At 40.5% G+C, this 24,202-nt stretch overlaps 1 protein-coding gene and 1 long non-coding RNA gene across 6 annotated transcripts in view; one reads left to right on the forward strand and one right to left on the reverse strand.

Moving 5' to 3' along the window:
- Positions 1–13,933, reverse strand: part of vps13a (vacuolar protein sorting 13 homolog A) — a 422,990-nt gene extending 409,057 nt beyond the window's left edge. For 2 of the 5 annotated variants that reach the window (XM_043712537.2, XM_043712528.2), the window contains exon 1: positions 13,706–13,932. In XM_043712537.2, the coding sequence (XP_043568472.2) occupies positions 13,706–13,805 (100 nt within the window). In that variant the 5' untranslated portion in view covers positions 13,806–13,932. Of the gene's footprint in view, positions 1–13,705 lie in introns of all 5 variants that reach the window. The other 3 variants (XM_087997767.1, XM_043712552.2, XM_043712521.2) reach the window with 2 other exon arrangements.
- A 6-nt stretch (positions 13,934–13,939) lies between these two features.
- LOC122561123 (uncharacterized) lies at positions 13,940–21,628 on the forward strand. The gene is made up of 3 exons (XR_006314916.2): positions 13,940–14,080; positions 15,882–16,205; positions 20,284–21,628. It is a non-coding gene; the product is annotated as an uncharacterized LOC122561123 (long non-coding RNA).
- The last annotated feature ends 2,574 nt before the right edge of the window (positions 21,629–24,202 follow it).

Consider the following 24,202-nt stretch of genomic DNA (forward strand, 5'->3'; position numbering starts at 1 on the left):
TGCATGATCTCACATTTTCCCATACTATATTTCACTGACAAAGATTTTTGTTATTGTGTCTATAATTTTGACTATTTCTGTGAAATCCATCAACCTTGCTACTTGCCATCCCCCTAAGTTTTGTGTCATCTGCAAATTTGACAATACTTTCTTCATTCAAGTCATTAAAAGTGGCCCAACACTAGTTATAGTTGCAATCCTGAAAATGCCCCTTTGTCCATCGCCAGACCATAGCCACACGACGGTTGGAGGAAGAGCGCCTCATCTTCCGCCTAGGAACCCTCCAACCACAAGGGATGAATTCAGATTTCTCCAGTTTCCTCATTTCCCCTCCCCCCACCTTGTCTCAGTCAAATCCCTCGAACTCAGCACCACCTTCCTAACCTGCAATCTTCTTCCTGACCTCTCCGCCCCCACCCCACTCCGGCCTATCACCCTCACCTTGACCTCCTTCCACCTATCGCATTTCCAACGCCCCTCCCCCAAGTCCCTCCTCCCTACCTTTTATCTTAACCTGCTGGACACACTTTCCTCATTCCTAAAGAAGGGCTTATGCCCGAAACGTCGATTCACCTGTTCCTTGGATGCTATCTGACTTGCTGCGCTTTTCCAGCAACACATTTTCAGTTTTCATTCTAATAATTTAGCCAAGCATGATTTTCACTTCATGAAGTCATGTTAACTATTTGATTATATAGTATACCTCCAATTGCTCTGTTTTTACATGCCTTATAATAGACTCGAACATATTCCCATGATATGTTAAGCTAACTGGCCTATAGTTGACCATTTCTCACCTTTTTGAAGGGAGTTATAATGGCAGCTTTCCAATCCTCTAGGAATTTTCCAGAAACTAAGGATTCCTGGAAGATTCTACCTGTGCAACCACTAGCTCTGTAGCTATGTTCTTAAAAATCCTTGGATGCAACCTGTCAGCTCCAGGCTTATCAGTCTTTAGTTCCAATGGTTTCTTAAGATAATGGTGCATAAATTAAAATTAAAGAAATCACACCAGAATTAAATGAGCGGAGATAGCATAGAGGGTTGTAACCAAAAGCAACATCATTTCCCAGTTAGTATATTTTTAAGAGTGGAAAAGAACTTGGAATACCTTACAGACTTTGTCCATTGATAAAATGAAAGGTATGACTAGGTATTTGGAAATAGAACTTGGATCAAAAACTAAAAAGTATGAAATTTAGAGACTAGTGGCTTGCAATCTTGACATTTAGTCAAAGAACTACGGTCAACAATGTAAACAAACAAAGCTCAAGTTAGCAAAGGTTCAGCTGATACAGAAGAGACTGGAGCTCGTATTCAATGAAAGAGGGGGGAAGAAAGAGATACGGAGGAGTGTGAAAAACAAAAGGAGATAGAGATCAAGAAACAGCATTTCAAAAGAGGAAAAGAAAAGGTGAGAAGAAAAAGGATAAAATTTTAAAAATAGCCTGACTCAACCCAGTGAAGATACAGATAAAAGAGTTGCAACCAATTCAAGTCAAAGTGCAGACCTATTTAAAATTTGTCCAAAAGAATCCCAATCTTGGAAGAGGACAGAGGCATTTACATTTTCTCATATAAAAAGCTTTGCCATTTTGTTTGCCTGGCAAAAGCTTAGATTCTTATTGCAAAGCAGGTTGACAATCAAGGCATAAGATGATTAAGTTATGCTTTCTGAGGAGACTTCAGCTGCTTAGTTGACATTAAAGAGAAAACTATCCTCAGTTTAATTTAGTGCCTGAAACTTACAGACAAATTTTTAACCATTCAAGAAATAGCCTGATTAAATGTACACTGATAGCCCAGCAATGTTCAACTGCTGGATATAGGCATGTAAAATAGAAACCAGTTATGAGAGAGTGTTGAGATAATTAGACCATGAGAAGTAGGCCATTCAGCCCATCTAGTCTGCTCTACCATTCAATGAGGTCATGGCTAATCTGATAATCCTCAAATCCACTTTCCTGCCTCATCCCTGTAACGCTGGATTCCCTAATTGAGTACTAATCTGTTTATTTTAGCTTTGAAATTGCTAGCAAAAGAATGAGACTCTCAAGGAACCCTTCTGCTAAACCAGTATGAGGTCACTGAAGTTGTGGGCCTGCTATTTACAATGCAATGTTGGGGATAAATGAATTCTGTGTTAGAAGGGGTAAATTTACATTCACTGTTCACAAAAGAGGAGCCAGAAAAGGAAATTACAATTCTGAGGCAATGGCTATTTGCAAATGGGGGAAATTGATGAAGGTAAGAAAGGTTCAGGGAGGCCCATCATTTTTAAAAAGGAGGAGAAAATGACTCAAAATGCAATAGAATACACATTCTTAAAATTAAATGAGAACCAGAAGTACTTTCACACAAAACAGCTGGTTGGGGAGATACCTCACCCAGCCAAAGTCAACTGAGGAACACTGTCCCCAGTTTGTTGGAACATTCCCTAAAAGAGAGAGGAAAGAACGCAGACACACAAAAACAAAAAGAAAACTCAGACCAAAAGAGGGTAGATATTCTCTAAATCAACCCATTCAGGGATGTTACTACACACCTCTGGAGCAGGTGGGACTTGAATCCAAGCCCTCTGGCTCAGAGGTGCGGACACTGCCACCACAGCCCCTGACCAAGAGGAGTGTAAAACTGGAATTCATTGATCAACCAAATGAGCAAGATCCTATTTTAAAACATAACAAATCTGGAGAGTGCAGCTAAACAAACTAGACAGAAAATTTAGGAAGCAGGTCCAAAAAAAATAACTTGAGTTAAAGTTCCTGCATTATAGAGGTGGATAGCAAACGGTTAAGATTAACCAAAGCAATACAGCCTAGCAATCAGAAAAAATTACCAAAGAACAGCTCCACTGAACAGTTGGTGAGCAGAATTAATGGAAGATGCAGAATCATCTTGCCCTAACCAGATAAATATCAGCATATGCTAAAAATATGGAGATCCAAAAGCCTTTACTCTAACAAACCTCTGGTGTAGAGGTGTCAGAAAGATACACTACATTTTTTTTTAAAAGCTTCACCAGCTAGTTTTACATATCTACTCTGCACCCACCTTCAACCAGAACTGAAAACACTCCAGCCTTGTTTGTGATACATCACTTTTGTTTATAAGATTACGGATCAACAGTGTTGCTTGAAATTCCTGAATCATGTTGGAGCTTCAATACTCATTATCTTATCTTGGATGGTAATCATGACTAAGGAGTGATCTCCAATTGCTTCAGCTCAAGCTCAAGTTTCCAAGCTTGGGGGCAGCTAGAAATTGTGTGGAACATGACAGGAGTTGAGAACTTCCCAAGTAGTACTTTCCAGAAGATGGCCATCCCACAGGTACACTGAATAGATGGATGGGTGAATAGAAGAAAATAGAATTGCAGATATCTTGAGCTGTGTCACTTCAAAACCAGCTCTCAGTTGTGAACTGCTACAAGTGAGGACACCTTAGAGTTGAGTTAATGGGCAAGGGCCATAAAGGAAAGAACAGTACAGGGTAAATGTAGGAGATTGCACATTTAGGGGGGACAGGCAAGGGGTTTCCGTCACCATCAATGCAAGATATTTATGGTGCTCTGCCTCCCTTGATTTCATTTGAAGCCGCACACCATCTGTACTCATTCCCTCCCCCCCCCCCCCCCCCCCCCCCCCCCCCCATTCACCCAGTTGATCCTATATAAAAATCATGCATCTCTCTTCCTAGCTGTAGGTCTAGCTAGCCCCAAATGACAGCAGCAGCGCAAGAGGAGGGCAGAGAGACAATAATGAGAAAGAAAAGTGGAAAACATAATCTAGAAAGTACAAGATTCAGTGGAAGGCAAAGGACTAACAGTAAATACAGCCATAGTACGCAATAAGGAAGTTGAATACTGTGATTGGTAGTTGCTTCAAGGACCTCACCAATCTTCTACCAGAGCCTACCTGCATACCAATTAACATTCTCCTTTCATGCAGCATAAATACTGGTTTGCCTCTTGAAACTGTAATCTTGCAAAACCGATCAACAATCCCTCTAAAGCTCCAAGGTTCCACACACTGCAATCGGCATGCGATCACAGAACTGGGCTCCAGTTTTGGAAGTTGCTGTCATATGTGGACCTTGGAGGTCTGCATTTCCATAAAGAAAAATAATTAGAGGGAACATTGGTTGTGATGAGTGCAGACAAACATGTTTGACGCAAAAAGAAAGGTGCCTCCTTTGCCCAAGAATACTCAAATTCTGCACTACCAAACGACTAAAAGCAAACAGTGAAAGTTATAACTGTATCCGAATGCAGAGCATCTGCAATAAAGTCGATGAATTAACAGCACAATTGCTATAAACCGATAGAATGTCATTGTACTTAAGACGACATTAAGGATAATCAAGGCTGGGAACTGAACATTCAGGAATATTCTATTTTTAGGAAGGACAGGCAAAAAAGGAAAATTGTTCGGTGAAATAAATGCAACAGGGAAAAATGGATATCAGCAGAGGAATCTACACGAGGAATCAAATGGAGTAAAGCTACGAAGCAACAAGCATTGTAAAACATTAGTGGGAGTTGTTCATAGGCTTCTCATATTACTGGAGAGATAGGAGATAGTACTAAAACAAAAAAAAATTAGTGATGTAGGCAACAAGGGTACTAGTGTAATCATGAAGGATTTTAATCCAAAAAGACTGGACAAACAACATTAATAATACTTGGCAAGTGAATTCCCGAGTGTACACAAGATGGTGTTTTACAGTAATACATCAAGAAACCAACTAGAGTGCAGGCTATCTTAGATTTGATTTAGTACAATGGGAAGGATTTAAATAATAATCGTCAAAGTTCCCTAAAGCAAAGTGACCATGGAACGAGAAGAATTCTTCACTGGCTATGAAAATGAAGTAGTCCAATCCAAAATTAGGGTCCTAAATTGCAAGCATTATACATTCCTTTCAGGTGAGAGAACAAGAAAAGTGGCCCAACCAAAATAAACAAAGAACAGTATCAGATCCGAACAGTATCTAAAGTTTCTATTAAAAGTAGCAAACCTGAGGAGTGGAAGCAAGTTAACTCATTTCATTTCAGCTTCAATCGAAACCCCCCCCCCCAACTAGCACCTTCTCCCTCACCGTCATCCACCTATTGCTCTCTCAGCTATCATGCCCCCAACCCCACCTCCCCTACCATTTATCTCCCAGCCCTGGCCCACAAGTCTCATTCCTGATGAAGGGCTTATGCCCGAAATGTCGATTCTGCTGCTCTTTGGATGCTGCCTGACCTGTGCTTTCCCAGCAAAACACTCTCGACCATATATGGAGCAAGCATGGTCACTTCTACCAACGGTCAGCATACATAACACATGTAGACTGAGTAGAGGTCAAGGTCAAAAACATTATTCCCCTCTTGCTCGTCTATAATCAAGGATCACCTCAAAAAATTTCAATTAATCAGGGAGAGTCAGCATTGATCCACAAAGGAGAGATCATGCCTGACAATCCTCATTTTTTTTTTGGAAGAGTTGACAAACGTGGACTGAGGTAAGTTGATGGTTGTTGTTTATATGGCCTTTTGGAAGATTTTTATAAACTAGATTCTCCCCACTAGTAGCTGTTTTCAATCTACCTGGGCCATAACATACACAAAATAAAAGTGACTGAAGTGTTGGGGATACAACCAGTGAAGAAGTGGATTTAAGCTTAAAGTTTAAAAACCTGCTTCAGGTAAAGTCTAGCTAAAGGAAGGAAACTATCAGGAGCATTAAAATTTCAATTGATCTGTTCAAATATTAATAAATTTTCATAATTATTTTTATGCTCCTGATAGTTTCCTTCCTTCAACTATACTATACCTGAGGCAGGTTTTTAAACTAAGCTTAAATCCACTTCTTTTAACTGATCAGTTGAAATTTTAATACTTCGCACTTGAAGTAATTGAAACAAACAAAAAAAAAAGACCCCTTGGAAATGAGCAGGGCTGGGTCTTGCTGTGTTCTGGTAACTGCAATTTCTTAGAATCTCAGCAATGCTTTTAAGCTGTACTGTACTTAGTTATTTCTCGTATTTAAAAATCTTTGAATCAGTTCTTTTAATAAAGGATAGGTTTTCTTCCCCCAGCCCATCTTCATTTCTGTTGTTGATAAACAGTTGTTTTGTTTTATTCTTAAAACAAAGGACTTGTACAGTGCATGCTTTAGTCAATTACAATCTCAGCAAAAATAAAAAAAATTATCTATCCAGCCAAGCTCCTGTGGGATATCTGACAAACCAGTTATCTTTCCTACAGGCATTGCTGTGAACTGTTACTCTTGAATTGAAATATTCCAAGTGAACCATATACTCTGTGCCTGTTACAAATCAGTAGAAGCATTCAGAGAAAGACTACTGAACAGCAAAGACCAGGCTCACAAAAGGATCACCTCAACATGCGATCTGGGAAGCAAAGTTCAGTTAGCTAATTTTCCAGATTTTGGACCTCTATTTACCCTATTTGTTTCTATGCATGCATGTCTGTAAGGAGAGCTTAGAAAGTTTTAGTTGGTAGCATCACATAGCCCCTTGAAGACCAGGCAAACCCTGAATGGAAGGGCAAAGTGAAGCTTAAGAAATAGTGGTAGGATTTGTTCAGAAATACCAGTCGAGTCCTTGAGTTAGTATGAATCTCCAGCACAAACCTGATTCACAGAATGTGCACTTTCAGCCATAAAAGGTCCAGAGTGAGGACATAACAGTCGGATCAGAACTACTATCCCAGACCATCGTTAATACAACTAACTCACAGTCTAACAGCAGGGCGGGAGAGCAGGAGAGCCTCTGCAGATAATACTGAAAGAACATGCCAATGTAACCTATCAAGAGAATGTAAATTTGAATCCATGGGCTTGGAGAAGGATCAATTTGTGCATCACATAGGATCCTGCAGATATATAGCTAGAGGTTTAACAATATCTTTTTGTATCATGGAAGTGTTGTACTTGATCATGGTATTACATAACCTGTTCATGTAATAACCAAAAACCATTAGCAGCTATTCTACCATGACAGAATCACTCCGTCCTCTTCAAAAAGGCCTAAGGCACAAAAGAAATTCTTCTATGCGGTGTTGTTTTGTCACTGATAAACAATGTTCCTATGATGGACTGGGGTGACAACAATCACACTTTTCACTCTGATCATCAGCACCCTTACTGTAACAAACTTTCAGGCAGAGCCCTCACCAGTTACGTATTCAGCCAGTGGCAGAATTACTTATCAAATATTAAAGCTATCCCAGGAAAAAAACAGCCCAGTCAGCACTGGAAAGGATTCTAAATATGAATAAAAGGGATTTATAAAACACCATCAAGCAACCACAATGGGAAATATGCAGGTGATCCTCATCAAGACTGTGCCTTACAGTATTGGAGGGCTCAGCTGGTAACTGAGCCAGATGGCAAGAATGCAACACAAGTCAGATAGCTGTTAGCGGCAATTACAGTTAATAAATCTATGTAAGATTCTGTACACTGGGACACAGACAGACTAACTTCAATGCATTATCTGAGGTGAGATGACACCTATTGTTAAAGATACCTTGAGAAGTTATCTTTAACTTTAAGACGTTCTGAGATTTACAATTGAAAGAATCAAAACAAACATGATCATTCTAAAAGATGAAAGACTTGATCTAAATTTGTTTATTACATTCCATGACAGTGCAATCCAGTTGCTATAAATCCTGTATCCTATGATTCTGCTCTACAACCACCTGAAGATGCAGCAGTGCTTCAAAAGCTAATGCCTCTGAATGAACCTGTTGGACTATAACCTGGTGTTGTGAGGTTTTTAAACTTTGATTAATGAACGATAAACACCATAACCACCACAATCTTCTAGCAAATAGCAAAAATTTTCATAAATGTTTCCGATTTTCATATGCAATTTGATGGTGGCTCCAGGCCCTTTGTAGATCATCAGGACTTAAATAAAGCCTTAGAAGATGTAAAGCCCACTGACACCAGTAGCATTCCTGCAGCTATTGGCAAGTTGCACCTGACCAGGGGCCCAACAGGAAGGATTGAAGGGAGGATGAGGGGTTTAATATAAGTAGGGTTACATGAAACTAAATTGCACAAATGTCTTTAACTGCTGCAGTTGTGCTCAATTTCTTCCATGTTGTGACAGTAATAGCTTGTGTGAGCATAAGATTCACTGTGACACAGTGCAAGGATACAAGTGAACTAAAGGCCAGACAAGATGATTGAGCTACCATGAAAACTAGCAGACACAAAGCTGAGAGAACAAGAAACTGCATGAAGTTGAGAATTATAAAAGGATAATTGAAAACTTTATATTTGACAACTTCTTTGTGTAAAGATGAGCTCTTGCTTGCAAGTTCATAAGATGTAGGAACAGAAGTCCTTTTGGCCCATTGAGACCATTCCACCGTCAGTGAGATCATGACTGAGCTAATAATCCTCAACTCCACTTTCCTGCCTTATCACAAACTGGACTGCCTTCATGGTTAGAAATCTGTCCATCTCAACCTTGAATATACTTCATGACTCAGCTTCTGTAGTTCTCTACAGCAAAGAATTCCATAGGCTCACTACTTCATACAGTGCAGAATCCTTACAGTGCAGAAACAGGCCATTTGGCCCAAAAAGTCCACACCAACCCTTCAAAGAGTAACGCACCCAGACCCATTCCCCTACCTTATTACTCTACATTTATCTCTGACTAATGTACCTAACCTACACATCGCTGAACATAGTAATTCAGAATGGCCAATTCAGCTAAACTGCACATCTTTAGACTGTGGGAGGAAACCGAAACACCCAGAGGAAACCCACGCAGACATGGGGAGAACGCGCAAACTCCACACAGACACAGTCGCTCAAGGCTGGAATCAAACCCAGGTCCCTGGTGCTGTGCGCAGGCTAACCACTGAGCCACTATGTCGCCCTAACCTTGAGAAAACAAAATTCCTCATAACTAGGCAATCAATCGACTGATATTTGTACCTCTGGCCCCAAGGGAGAAAGAATCTTTCCATATCTACCTTGTCAAGCTCCCTAAGAATTCTTTATATTTCAAGTATGGTCACCTCTCATTCTTCTAAACTCCCATGTGTATAAGCCCAATCTACTCAACCTCTCCTTACAAAACAGACCCTCTTCCTTTGACCAGCCTGGAGAAAGTTCTCTGGACTGCTTCTAATGTCAATACATATTTCCTTAGCTAAAAGGAACCAACCCTGTTCACAGTGGTCCAGATATGGTCTGACTGGTGTCTTGCACAGCTTTAGTAAGCCCTCCCCATTTTTCTATTCTAGTCTATCCCTTTGAGAAGAAAGGAGGGCGAACACTTCAGTGGCCTTTCTTACTGCCTGAACTTGGATGCTAGCTTTTTGTGATTCATGCACTTTGGACATGCAAATCCCTCTGGGCCTGCCGCTTCCTGCAATCCTTTCCTACTTAAATAATATTCAGCTGTCCCATTTTTCCTGCCAAACAGAAACTACCCCACATTATATTCTGCCAAGTCTTTACCCACTCATTTAACTGGTCTATAATCCTTTGTAAACTCCTTATTTCCATTCTAACACCTACCCCCCTTCCCATCTATTTATGGGTCATCCTCAAACTTGGCAATACATTTACTTTTCTCATTCATGTCATTAATATTATACAATAATTAATTGTGGTCCCAGCACTGATACCTGTGGCACTCAGTTGCTATCCTGAAAATGCCCCTTTTATCCTAAAACTTTCTTCTATTAGTTAGACAATCCTCTATCCAGGCAAATATATTACCAACAACACCATGTACTCTTAAAATATTAAAGAGCCTCACGTGCAGTACTTCTGTAAATGCCTTTTAGAAAATTGAAATATATCACAATACATGTACTGGTTCCTTTTTTCTAAACTGCTTGTTACCACCTCAAAGACTTGTAAAAAATTTTATCAGGCATGATTGTCCCTTTATGAAACCATGCTGACTCTGCTTGATCATATTATGCATTTCAAGATTACATCCTTTATAATACTCAAATATTTTCCTAATAACAGACGTTAAGCTAACCGATTTATAGTTACACCTTTTTTGTTTGGGATGTTTGTTAGCAATTTTCACATCTTCTGGAACTTGTCCAGAATCCAAGAATTCATGTAAGATTACTACCAGTGCACTCACTATGTCTGTGGACATTTCCTTTAAAAGTTCAAATGCTTTAATAAAATCTTTGCTTGACCAACTCAAGCGGTAATTTTTTCACTACAATAGTCAAAGACCAATATGTTGATATGAAATTAATGCCCATATAACATTCCTCTGCCCAGTATTTAATGGGGGCATTAACAATTTATTTTAAATAGGTTAATCGGACCATTAAAATGTAGGACCTATCGAATGTAGGACTGTATGCTGAATAATGATAGCAAATTAATAATTCCTAACATAACATTATTGAGATGTTTCAAAACAGTATTTCAAATGGATGTAAAAAGGAACTCATCTAAAGAACAAAGCAAAAGCAGAAAATTTTGGGCTTATTCCTTCATAAGAAACTTGACCTACCATGTGCTTCAGTGATGCTATTATTCTTATCCATTCTGAAACTTAAAGTTATTGAAATTATTACAATCAGCATTGTCTCAATCCAAGTTAATGCCTACATTCTTCGGGGCTGTGTCAGGTTTCAGACTATGACTGTATATCCTAAAGAGATAGTACAGTTCTATCCATACAGAATAACTAACGAGTCAGATTATTACAGGATCGTGTAATGTTAACATTTCAAAAATGGGTATACTGCACATAATTTAGGAGAAACTGGTGTCTCTTTCTGCTTTCAGTTGTTATTTTCACACATCAGCTCTTCACCTTCATGCTTTGAGCTTTATCAACTTCATTCTAGAAGACAAAACTTCCCTAGTGTTTTCCCTAGCCACCTGAAGGGCTTCAGGTTCTCCTGTCGATTCTCCTGTTCCTTTGATGCTGCCTGACCTGCTGCGCTTTTCCAGCAACACATTTTTAAGCTCTTCCCTAGTGTTTTCCCAACTTTGACCCCATTTTAAAGCTTAATTGTAATGACCCCCTCAGTGAAAACAAAGAATACAGAAGATGTGAGAGCCTGTGTCGAAGGACAGAGGGCAGGGCTCCACAGTGGCCATTGCTTCCTTTGCGCTTGCGATGCTACTTGGGGTCCAATCCCTATTTGGGAAGCCCTACAATAAGATCATGAGAAATAGGAGCAGCAAGACCATTTGACTCATTGGCCCTGCTCAGCCATTTAATACAATCAGGAATGATCCTGATTTGGAGGTGCTGGTGTTGGACTGGGGTGTACCAAGTTAAAAATCACAACACCAGGTTATAGTCCAACAGGTTTATTTGGAAGCACTAGCTTTCAAAACGCCGCTCCTTCATCAGGTGGCTGTGGAGAATAAGATCATAGGACACAATTTATAACAAAAGTTTACACAGTGTGATGTAACTGAAATTATATATTGAATAAGAATTCTCTGATTTGATTTAACAACCCCCTCAAGCGTCTGTTTCAATAGAATATAGAATTGTTCTGAACAGCAATGAGTATCGGGCCAAGTTGCACAACATTTCTACATAAAAAATTCCTTCATTGTCAGAATCAGCTGAGCAAACCTTCTCTGAACTGCTTTCAATATATAGTCTAGGTTTTTATGCATAGACCAAAACATAACATTGTGCTCAGAGCAATCTTTATGACTCTAAGTTTGCAGAAGTTGCCAAATATATTGCATAATGTTTCATAGCAAATAAATTGCTCTAATGTCCTTGCTTTACAGCAAGTATGCTAAAATGTAAGTACACATAGTTAACAGCAACATTCTTCCTTTATACTGGTCCACAGGACAACAGGCTAATTAAAGTCAGTCCTTGTCTCTTATTGGACATAAGACATCAACAATCATCAATAGATTTCTTTCGTTAAAAACCCTTAAGTAAACAACCAAATCAGAAGTGCAAAAACTATAATCTTCATTTTCCACTATCTGATATAGCCAGAATGACAGCAGTTACACCAGATTTTCTTTAAGAAAAACTGAAAACAAGGAAGCATAACATAAATGATTTGGATGTGAGCATAAGAGGCACAGGTAGTAAGTTCGCAGATGACACCAAAATTGGAGGTGTAGTGGACAGCGAAGAGGGTTACCTCAGATTACACCAGGATCTGGACCAGATGGGCCAATGGGCTGAGAAGTGATAGATGGAGTTTAATTCAGATAAATGCGAGGTGCTGCATTTTGGGAAAGCAAATCTTAGCAGGTCTTATACACTTAATGGTAAGGTCCTAGGAAGTGTTGCTGAGCAAAGAGACCTTGGAGTGCAGGTTCATAGCTCCTTGAAAGTGGAGTCGCAGGTAGATAGGATAGTGAAGGCAGTGTTTGGTATGCTTTCTTTTATTGGTCAGAGTATTGAGTACAGGAGTTGGGAGGTCATGTTGCGGCTGTACAGGACATTGGTTAGGTTATTGTTGGGAATATCGCGTGAAATTCTGGTCGCCTTCCTATCGGAAAGATGTTGTGAAACTTGAAAGGATTCAGAAGAGATTTACAAGGATGTTGCCAGGGTTGGAAGATTTGACTATAGGGAAAGGCTAAACAGGCTGGGGCTGTTTTCCCTGGAGTGGAGACTGAGGGATGACCTTATAGAGGTTTACAAAATCATGAGGGGCATGGATATGGTAAATAGGCAAAGTCTTTTTCCAGGGGTTGGGGAGTCCAGAACTAGAGGGCATAGGTTTAGGGTGAGAGGGGAAATATAGAAAAGGGACCCAAGGGGCAATGTTTTCACACAGAGGGTGGTACATGTATGGAATGAGCTGCCAGAGGAAGTGATGGAGGCTGGCACAATTGCAACATTTAAAAGGCAACATTGAATAGGAAGGGTTTGGAGGGATTTGGGCCGGGTGCTGGCAGATGGAACTAGATTGGGTTGGGATATCTGGTGGGCATGGACGGGTTGGACCGAAGGGTCTGCTTTCATGCTGTACATCTCTATGACTATAAAAGAGAAAAAACTGAAGAAAGAAGATTTTATGTCAGGCTGTCTAAACTTGGCTTTAGGAGTTTACAACTCCCAAGTTATATGCCATTCTTCAAATTCACTACTGCTTAATGAATAAGGTTTATGTGTACTGTTCTATTGTCAACGCAGCTACAAAGCTCTTACAGAAAGACGTGTGTAATTACACTTGAGTTAATATATTAAGTCGCATGTATTCGAGAAGCACAGAAATGAGAAATGAAAAGAAAGCAAGCTATATAATCCATAGCGACGAGTTTAAAACATTCGCTATGTTAAAGCCGTAGTTCTGTATCAAATTAAATATAAACTCAATAAGCAGCAAGTGTCTAATAAACGCAGTCACTACAATTTGAAATGATCTGAATGTAAAATCATGCAATAATGAAGAAACATATGCACAAAAACCTACTTGCTGCTTTGCAACCTTAAAACTGAAATGCGCAAAGCAATTATATTTATTTGTTGCAAACTACATAAAGTTAATAGTTTCTTCAGAAACAAATAAGAAAATTGCCATGGTGCATTTTACTGCAGAATCCTGGTGGGTGGGTCACTCTCTCTCTCTCTCCAGGGAGCTAGGTTCCACACCCAGCGACGGAGACTCACGCAGGTATTTGTCAAATACCCTGACATTATATAGAGAGACAGCAAATAAGGCAAACATGCAAATTATAAACTTTACCTCCCCAAATTCCTAACTGTAACTGCGAGGTGTCCAAGTTCACCACATAATCCCCCAAGAAACGGTTCAAAACCTCGACCACTAAAGACTCGAACACCATCGTCTTCCAATCACCATCCTCGGCCCAGCCGCCACCGCCTCCTCCTGCCCCCAAGAACCAAACCAAAGGATTCAAAAGAAAACGATCGCACAGTGAACCGGAACTAGCGCGAGCAGCCCTGCCTCGCTCTCTCTCAGGGCGACGCACACCAACGGCGACTGTCGGAACCCATCTGACGAGCTTGGAAAGGCCGTGCACGCTCACGACGGGCGTGCTCGCTTCCGCAATTGCGGATGGTCGTAGGTGTCAGCAGAACCACGGCTCAATTTAGTGCAGTAAGAGTTCTTCTTCATAGTAACGAATTTCAGTTATTTTTAAATATAACATTCGCCCAGAATCCTGGTCATCAGGAGGGGGAGTTAAAATAAATAAGAAATACTTATTGACTGTTTTATTTATGATCAGCAAGTAATGAGTGCAGTTCATTTAACAGGCCTAATGTGATAAAATTGCGTTATTTATATAAATAATTCTTGAATATGACTGATTTTAAATCAAGCAAAATTAATTTTCAAATAACACGATAATATTCATAAGGGAAATTGTACAGGTCGTAATCTAAACGAGCGGAATGACTTTTTTTGTGAGAAAAAACGGCAGGAACCTACATAACGGGCCTTGTGAAATTGTCTTGCGTTAAAAAGGACTGAGCACGTGACCGTGCAAAAGGCACATTTGCTAATCGCTTTGTTACGCCCCTGCATTGTACCATCTCATAATATTGGGTAGCAGAGGAATACAGTTCTAGTTATTGTAATTAAAATTATATCTTTACATTGTTTACTGGAGTGGCCTGAACATATAAGAGCAAAAGTAAGCCTCCGCTGCTTCTATTGGCTAGGGCTAATCTCCTGCTTTTTCCCCATATCCCAACACATCATTTCTATCCAAATAATCATCCAATGTCTGCTTGAGGACTTAATTGAACCTGCCTCTATCACATTTCCATACTCTAAGAATTTAGTGTGAATTTTTTTCTCCCACATCACCCTTGCTTCATTTGCACATAACTAGAGGCATAAATTTAAAGTGATTTTACAGGGAGGAACATCTTCTCCCTTCAGAAGGCTGTGTTTTCTCTCCATAGATGCCACCAGAGCTGCTGAGTTTCTCCCAAAAACTTCTGTTTATTAATCAAGGTAAAGATACCAGAGTCTGGCCAGATCATAAGGCTGCTCTCTCATTAGCGAGAGGGATGACTGGTGGTGGTTTAACCTGAGGGTCACCATACCTCAGATAAGGGGTGAGATTGAGAAGGAAAGACCTTCATGATAACCTCAACCAGTGTAGGAAGTAAACTTATGCTATTGACTTTACTCTGCATTGCAAACCAGTTATCCAGCCAAATGAGCTTTCCTAGTGATGGATAGAAGGCTTGCCAGGGCAGGATCTGTGTGCACTTCACTACTGATAAGGCCAGGCAGAATGTGAGTAGTAGTCAGAGACTCTCTTTTGAAGTACATGATTGTTTTCCAATGTAAGAGCAATCTTGGACCCATTATGAGAATTCTCACTGCACTTTCTTAGTTTCTGTTCTTTTATCCATTTTTGTCAGTCCATGAACTTCACTGAGGGGAGTTGGTGATAAGTAACAGTGATAATATCATTGAACTAATATTCCAAAAGCCCAGGGTGATGGGCCTCTGAATTATGCCATTGTGATGGCTGGTAGAATTTAAGCTAATTAAATAATCCTGAAATTAAAAGCTAGTCTCTCTGTGAAACTATCATCAATTGTAATTAAAAACCCGTCTGACTCACTACCTTTTAGCCCAGACCAAAACAATGTGGTCAACTCTTAACTATTCTCTGAAATAGCCTGTCAAGAAACTCAGTTCCAGTGGCAATCAGGGTTGGGCAATAAGTGCTGGCTTTGAGGAAGCAGTCGCATAGTGATTATGTCACTGGAGTTGTAACCCAGAGCCCCTGGCTAATGTTCTGGACACATGGATTCAGCTATCATCATGGTAAAATTTATTTTAATCGAAATCTGCAATTGTAATGCTTAGCTAATAGTGACCATGTAACTAATGTTGATTGTCATAACAATCCATCTGGTTTACTAATATCCTTTAGGGCATGAAATCTGTCATCCTTCCCTGGTGTGGCCTATATGTGACTCCAGTTAGAGACAAGAAAACTGCAGATGCTGGAATCCACCCTTCTCCGTAAATCTGTAGCGCCACCTACCCCTGCATCTAGTCCTGAAAGAAGGTTGTACCCAAAACGTTGACGTCACCTCCTGGTGCTGCCTGGCTTGCTGTGTTCTTCCAGCCCCCTGTTTGTCTACTGTATATGTGATTCCAGATCCAAAGTAATATGGTTGAGTGAACTGTTAACAATTTGAGATGGGCAATAAATGCTAGACAAATCATGAATGAATAAAACACAACATTCAAGGTAAATTTCCTACATGAACAGCTCATGCCAATGCAGTTGTCAACTTGCAGCTTGCTTGTTCTGCTCAGATCTTCTGCAGCATTTCATCAATCACTGCATGATTCTTTTCATTACTTAAAAACTTCAGCTGCAATATTTTGACCGTGGTGTCAATGTTTTCGTACAAATCTCTTAACTCATCATTAGCAGATTTCATTATCAGTCAGAAAATTAATCACTGTCCAAGTCTGCAAGCTCACCATTTCTACGTGACTGTCTATAATCATCCTGTTATTTTTGATATGTGTAACTGTAGAAGACTAAATCTAATTTCCATGTCTATAAAGTGTAGTATTAAAGTTTTTTTTCTTTCATTGCCCTATACCTATAAGGTGATGGTGGTATAGTGGTGAGCATAACTGCCTTCCAGCAGTTGACCCGGGTTCGATTCCTGGCCATCGCAGTGTTGTGGTTTCTAAAGTGACTTTTAAAGGAAAGGCACCAGGATAAAACAAGAATATGAATTGTTTCATTCTGCGGTAAAACGGATCTGTCAGATTGCTCCTTTGGGGCAGCACGGTGGCTCAGTGGTTAGCACTGCTGCCAGGTTCTATTCCAGTGTTGGGCGAATGTCTGTGTAGAGTTTGCACATTCTCCCTGTGTCTGCGTGGGTTTCCTCCGGATACTCCAGTTTCCTCCCACAATCACAAAGATGTGCAGGGCAGGTGAATTGGCCATTAGTCAGAGGGGAAACGGGTCTGGGTGGGTTGTTTTTCAGAGGGTCGGTGTGGACTGGTTGGGCCAAAGGGCCTGTTTCCACACTGTAGGGAATCTAATCTAATCACACCTTTAGATCAGTGGCAACTATTTCAGAAAGATTACATGCCATGGCAGTATAAACTTGATATGATGTCATCCTCCTTTGTGCACTAACTTCTCCTATGAGCCTCATAAGTATTGATAATCAATCTGACCACATATGACACATATTTGCAGCAGTTGCTTGAACACAGGCCTCTTGTGCCACATGAGCCCCAATGATTAAATTGGAAGGCGTTTGTTTTAAAGTAGTCACCAGAATTATAATCAGCAGTTTTTAAATAAACATGGGAATTTCAAATCCTTAACCATTTGCCCCCAACTATTCGTTATGAGCTTTATATACTCTATCATCCTGCCTGCATCTTATAGCAGGATTTGTAGGTATTATTTCCGATAACTGATAGGGTGAAAAAATTGTTTGTATAACTTTAAGACAATTTGCATTCTAGTTACGTGATTTTTTTCCCATCATATGCTACCAATAGTCCTGGAATACTGAATTATAGGGGAATGCAATAAAGCCTTAATTGAATATATTCCAAAAATGAATGCTTTGTCATGCTGCATGCGCAGTTTCATTTGGTTGCAGAACAGCATCTCTGTGGATTTCCCTCTTGACATGGTGGAGAAGATTCTGCACTCCAGTGACTCCACGAATGATACCATCAGGAGCTCTGCTTGTGTTAGGGTCACACATAGGAACAGGAGTAGGTCATTCAGTCCCTTGAGTCCGTTCTTCCGTGCAATGAGATCATGTCTGATCAATGGCCTAACTCTACCTGCCTTTGGTCCATATCCCTTAATATCGTTGGGGAGGGTTAACAAAAAAAAAGTCCATATCCGATTTAAAACTAACAACTGTTCTAGTGTCAACTACCATTTATCAAAGAGTTCCAAACCTCTACCTTTGTGTGTATGAGTGCTTCCTAATCTAACTCCTTCCAAGGCCAATATATCCTTCATAAGGTGTAGTGCCGAGATCTGTTCGTAGTACTCCAATAGGATCTGACCAGATTTTTGTATAGCTACAGCATAACTTCTGCTTCCTTATACTCCAGTTCTCTAGATATAAAGGCCAGCATTCCATTAGCCTCCTTGTTTAATTTCTGCACCTGTTTGTGGCATTTTTGTGACCTATGCACTTGAACCTCCAGTTTGTTGAGTCATACAGTATAGAAACAGACCTTTCGGTCCAACTAGTCCACACTGACCATGTTCCCAAACTAAACTAGTCCCACCTGACTGTGCTTAGCCTATATCCCCCCAAACCTTTCCTATTCATGAACTTATCCAAATGTCTTTTAAACATTGTAACTGTATTTGCTTTCACAACTTTCTGTGGCATTTCATTCCACACAAACCACTCTGTGGAAAAAAAATCGCCCCTCGTCCTTTTTAAATCTTTCTCCTCTCACCTTAAGAATTCACTCCCAGTTTTGAACTTCCCCACCCAAGAGAAAGACCCTTGTTATTCACCTTATCTATACCCGTCATGATTTTATAAACCTCAATAAGGTCACCCCTCAACCTCCTATACTCCAATAAAGAAACGTCCCAGTCTTTCCAGTCTATTTTTATATCTCAAACCCTCCATTCCCAGCCACATCCTGACAAATCTATTCTGAACCCTCTCAGTTTGATAATATCCTTCCTTTAACAGGATGACCAGAACTGGATACAGTACTCCAGAAGAAGCCTCACCAATATTCTGTACAATATCAACATGACATCCCCAACTCCTATACTCTACAGATCTGAGCAATGAAGATAAGCGTATTAAACACCTTCTTAATAAACTCTGTCTACCTGTTATGCAAATTTCAAAAAATTCTATACCTGAACCCCAGGTATCTCCGTTCTACAACTCTACCCTGTGCCCTACCATTAATAGTATAAGTCCTGTCTTTGTTTGTAATACCAAAATGCAATATCCCACATTTATCCAAATTAAACTTCACCTGCCACTCCTTAGCCTATTGACCCAATTGGTCATCTGCAATCTTACTAACCATACATTCTATATTCTCATTCAAGTCATTTATATTTATGATAAACAAAAGTGAATCCAGTGCTGATCCCAGAGGAACACCACTGGGCACAGGTGTCCAGTCTGAAAAAAACCTCCACCACTACCCTCTGTCTCTTACCATAAAGCCAATTTTGTATCCAGTAGGCAAGCTCACCCTGACTCCCAAGAGATCTAACTTTAATTAGTCTACCATGCATCTCTTTGGACATCTCTTTTTTTTAAATAGAATCCCTATTGTGTGGAAGCAGGCCTTTTGGCCCATCAAGTCCACACTAACTCTCCAAAGCACATACCACCCAGACTCATCCCATATCCTATCCCTGTAACCCTGCATTTCTCTTGGCTAATCCACCTAGCATGTACATCCCTGGACACTAAGGACAATTTAATATTGCCAGGTGTGCCTAACTTGGACATCTTTGGATAGTGGGAGGAAACCTGAAGAAGGGCTTATGCCCGAAACGTCGATTCTCCTGTTCCTTGAATGCTGCCTGACCTGCTGCGCTTTTCCAGCATAGTGCGAGGAAACCAGAGCACCCAGAGGAAACCCTCGCAAATACGGGCAGAATGTGCAGACTCCACACAGATAATCACCTGAGGTTGCAATCAAACCCATGTGCCTGGTGCAACAATGCTAACCACTGAGCCATTACCCCACACTTCATGCCTTCTGGAAAGTATTCTAATCTAAACCTTTTCAGTCCAAAATGAATAACGTCACATGTGCTTGCATTGAACTTGTACAACCACAGTTTTATCAGTTTGCCTAGCCTATCAGTGCCCTTTTGAAATATTATGTTATCAGCCTCAATGCCACTTATGTCAATAGCAAATTTGGATATCTGCCTTTCCATGCCATTAGCCAAATTATTAATAAATAGTGTGAATTATTTACTTAGGTCCTAACACAGATTCTTGTGGGACACCATTGGTCACATCCTTTCAATTCAAGTAGCTACCCATTATCCCTACGCTCTGTTGCCTCCCACTCAATCAATTTCCCAGTTATGTCAGACTATATTAAATGCCTTCTGGAAATTCATATAAATGATATGCATAGACACTGCACCACAAGAGCCTTATTACTTAATTAATTATCACTGTTAATTGTATTAATGTAAACTGACTACTTACAGGTGAAGCCCTTACTGAATGGTTGCTTAAGCACATTTAATAATACGCAGCTCATGTTTATTGACCACAATGGTCTGCACGTTTATCTCAGGATGCAGCCTGTTTTTTTACCAGGACCTGATCAATGTCTGAAACATGGTCAACTCATGCTGGCGATTCCCACCGTCAGGAGTAGCGACTTTGTCAGAGAGCCATTGCTCAGGAATCTTCATTTCCACCATCGCAAGTTCAAATGGCTGATGGAGGGGAGGACTGTGGCCACGCTAGAGTTTGGGAACGTGCTGAATGGCAAAGGCCTGGATTGGATGTTGCTGCAGGAATTGGCAAGCAGGGTGTCAGTGGACGTCCAGCTCTCAACCAAAGCCGTTTGCTGCATGAAAACAGCAGTGCTCAAACCTGATGTCATGCACCTGTTGGGAGGATACTCAGCTGTGCAGTGGAATCCTCTTTGGATGGAATTTCATATTGGCCCCAAGTTCCTGAACTTCCCTCACGGGTCTGTACTCCACAACCTGAGTCACTTCCTAAGTATGACTATGACTCTGCCTTTTAGCCTTGCACAAAGACATTTTCTGTACAGGCTGCTGCTGCACACATCTGCCTCAACTCTTATGTTTGCTGCCCAGATATCTTGATATGCTGATTTGCTGTCGGGCAGCAGGGCTCCCCAGTAGACTGCTCTCTACGTGGAAATCACCCCTCTTGCTGGGGTGGAGGGTGTTGCATGCAGCCTTACATTATAACCACAGATTGCGGTGGTTCTCAGACTCCCAGCTCAGCTGTTTATTTTGTGGTGCTGTGGAGTCCGTGGACCATACATACGTTGGTTGTGGGCATTTGCACCCTTTTTAGTTATTAGAAAAATCTTTTATTGTATTTTTGGTTGCACTTCAGCCCTACTGTCCTGATCTTTGAGCATCCAGTGTGGAGGGGTTTGGGCAGATCGGAGGACCACCTTGTGAATCTGTTGCTGGGCCTGGCCAGACTGGCTATAAACAGCAGGCTGTAGAAAGGGTCATCTCTGCTGACTGTCTGCCCATTTTCCACAGTTACCTTTGTGCTCAGGTGTCCTTAGAGAAGGAGCATATGGTATCCACCAATGCTCTCGATGCTTTTTGAAAGAGATGGTCACTGTGAGGGATACTGTGCTGTGACACCATTTTGATTTAGTCCTTGCCTGCTCTGCCTAGCCCACACCCCACCCTCACCTTTGATAGTTTGCATTGTCCATAATGGACAATGCATGTAAATATTCAGTTGACTACACAGGTGTTTTACTGGTGGTTGTTAACAGGTTTTAAAAAAAGTCACAATGGTTTTGGTGGTAGGAAGTTGCTCAGCTGTGTGTGGTAGCAGTTCTGGGTAAAAGAAAATACATTTATTTGGTGATTGGGAAGAAAACATTCAGTTGTGTGTAAGAGAACTTCTTGACATCAATAAAAAGCACATTTAAAGAGTGTTTTTGTAGTAAAATTGTATCAACCGCTGAACCAGGTAATCTGGGTTCAAGTCCCATCTGCTGTAAAGGTGTGTAACAACATCTCTGAACAGGTTAATGAGAAAATATTTTTAAAAACACATTTAAAGAGACACTTACAAATGAGTGGGACCAAGTTAGACCTGTAATATTTAATTGTGTTAATAAATCTATTCCAAACAAAGACTGGCTTTGGATTCCTCTTTATCAATTGTCTATCAAAAGTTTATCTTATCTCATGGTCTTATAGGATAGCAGAAGAAAATGGTTGCCTCAAACTGAAGGTTGGAAAAAAAGATGAATGAAAAATTATAATCCTTGTAACCATTGTAGAAAATGGCAGAAAGCTGATTTAAGCTGTCAGGATATGATGTTTTCAGTATCTGAATCACAAGACCTGTGGAAGAATGAAGTTAATATATAGTCACAAGTAATGTCCATGGCAAGGAGGGCATAGTTGTCATATTAAACAAAGTGTGTAAGCTTCCACTGGGTTAAATTCCTGACTTTGCATGGAGTAACATTGTGAATTTTTTTTTTCAGATTGTGTGAAGGATTGAAGAAGTTCAAATTAGAAATTTTAGATGTTAGTGTTTAAATTGTTGAATTGTTTTATGATGTCAAATAGGAACAGGGTCCTGGTTCTAACTAGAGTTCGGTCCTCAGAGAAACATTTGCTGTTGGATCAGATGTATCCTGTCTTAAAAATAATGGTGAGGAAGCAGTTATTCCCAGCAACTTTGGTGAGCAAATGGCACATTCAACTCTGTTACAAAGAATAGAGGACTCAATTATTGCTGCATTTTGAGACCACCCAGATACTGGATGCAGGCATCAGTGCAACAAAAAGATTTACAAACAGGAGGAATAAGGATGAAAATATCTTTAGTAGATCTTGATACACCAGCAGAAGATCAACAATAGAGTCAGATGAATGCCAGGAATGTCTTGAAAACAGTTGATGGATGCTTCAGCTGTGACACAAAATACCATTGTAAGATATATTGTCCAAAGAAAATATATTGGCCAAAGGGATTTTTACAATGACATGTATCACAGAGAATTCTGAAGCCGAAGAAGACAATAATGATTGATCTAAGGAATTAATCGCAAGGAGCATTCGTCTGATGATGAGAGTGTTTGTAACAAAGTTATTCAGCTGTGCTGTGTTATATAGTAGTTTCATCTTGACAGTAGGTGAACAGATTGGATGACATTTTACCAAGATTCCCATTTTATGTGGATTATTGCAAGTTAGGGAGTAAAATATTTTTACTTGTTTTAGATTTAATGATGTCATCTTATTGAGATAACTCGAAAAAGGAGTACTTGTGCAAAATAAAAGCAGTAAGTAGCATTATCACTGCGGATTTAGTGTTTAACAACAAAATGTTGAAATCATTTCATTATTGTCTGCTCCTAGATTCAAAGATGTCATCGAGCCAAAGATGAGAGTTTCCATGACATAACTTCACATAATAGAATAGGCGGATTCACAAGCCATAGATATTTGGTTACATGAGAGAGTGGGATCTGGACTACAATATTTGTTTCCACTCCTTTTTTTTCCTCTGCCACTTTTCTCAGCCTCATCATTAATCATGGACCCAGGTCATTATCCAAGGTGTGCACATGAAACTAAAACTGCCTTCATGTCCCACAGACCCTCTTCTCCTGCCCTCCTTCCTCCAGCCCTTTTTCCCCTTAATATTTATGAACCAAGGTGATGGGACCGTAGTGGCCCATCCCTCAAGCAATCTGACCTTCCAGCACTGACTTTCAATTGCCCAGACTCCTGGCTAGTGGAAATACATATCCCTGACCATGACAGCTTTCTCTCCCTGACTGGCCCTTGTGGAGACAAAGGACTGGCCTATTCTCTGTAGCATGTACAAATACCTCCCACCCTGTGCAGTACCCTGACAAGCTGCCAAAGCCTAGGACTGGTAGGGGAGGCTGCCTTTGATGAATTGTGCTGGGAACCCCTGACTAATGGTGTCACCATGGACTTCACCTAAGACTGCTCTGCTAAGACTTTCAGACATGTCTGATGGCTGGCTGCAGATACCTGTTTGTTGGAAAAACACTGAGGCCATGTGATGCACGCGTTGGGATAATAATGTAAGCGTCCTTGACAGAGGACTGCTGCTAGCATGGTCATCTGTGTGGTTATGTGATTGCCAATGCAAGGTACAGCAGGGCAAGGGCACACTGAGAAGGCAAGGGAGCATCCCTACTAGTTAGGTTAGTAAAAGTCATGTTCCTTTCCCTATTTGGTATCTGTACTCAATGCAGCTATATACAGTTGTTTGCCAGTGTAGCCCCCCAGATGAGTCTGATCTCGCAGGCCACAGTGCCAGTGCATTAGAACATATCAGGATGGTAGTCAGCTTCCCTGAAAGTGGAATGTCAACATCCATGGTGGAAGGGTGCATTAGAATGGTGATGGTGTATTGTGTCCTGCTCTCCAGCTTGTCTGTGGCTAACATGATTCTCCTCAAGCAAGTAGCAAGTTGAAGCTTCTAAGAACTTAGTCTGGTTTCCATGTCATGTTTT

The sequence above is a fragment of the Chiloscyllium plagiosum genome, unplaced genomic scaffold (assembly GCF_037043375.1).
Source record: "Chiloscyllium plagiosum isolate Xiang-an unplaced genomic scaffold, Cpla_swu_hap1 HiC_scaffold_2, whole genome shotgun sequence".
Classification (NCBI taxonomy): domain Eukaryota; kingdom Metazoa; phylum Chordata; class Chondrichthyes; order Orectolobiformes; family Hemiscylliidae; genus Chiloscyllium; species Chiloscyllium plagiosum.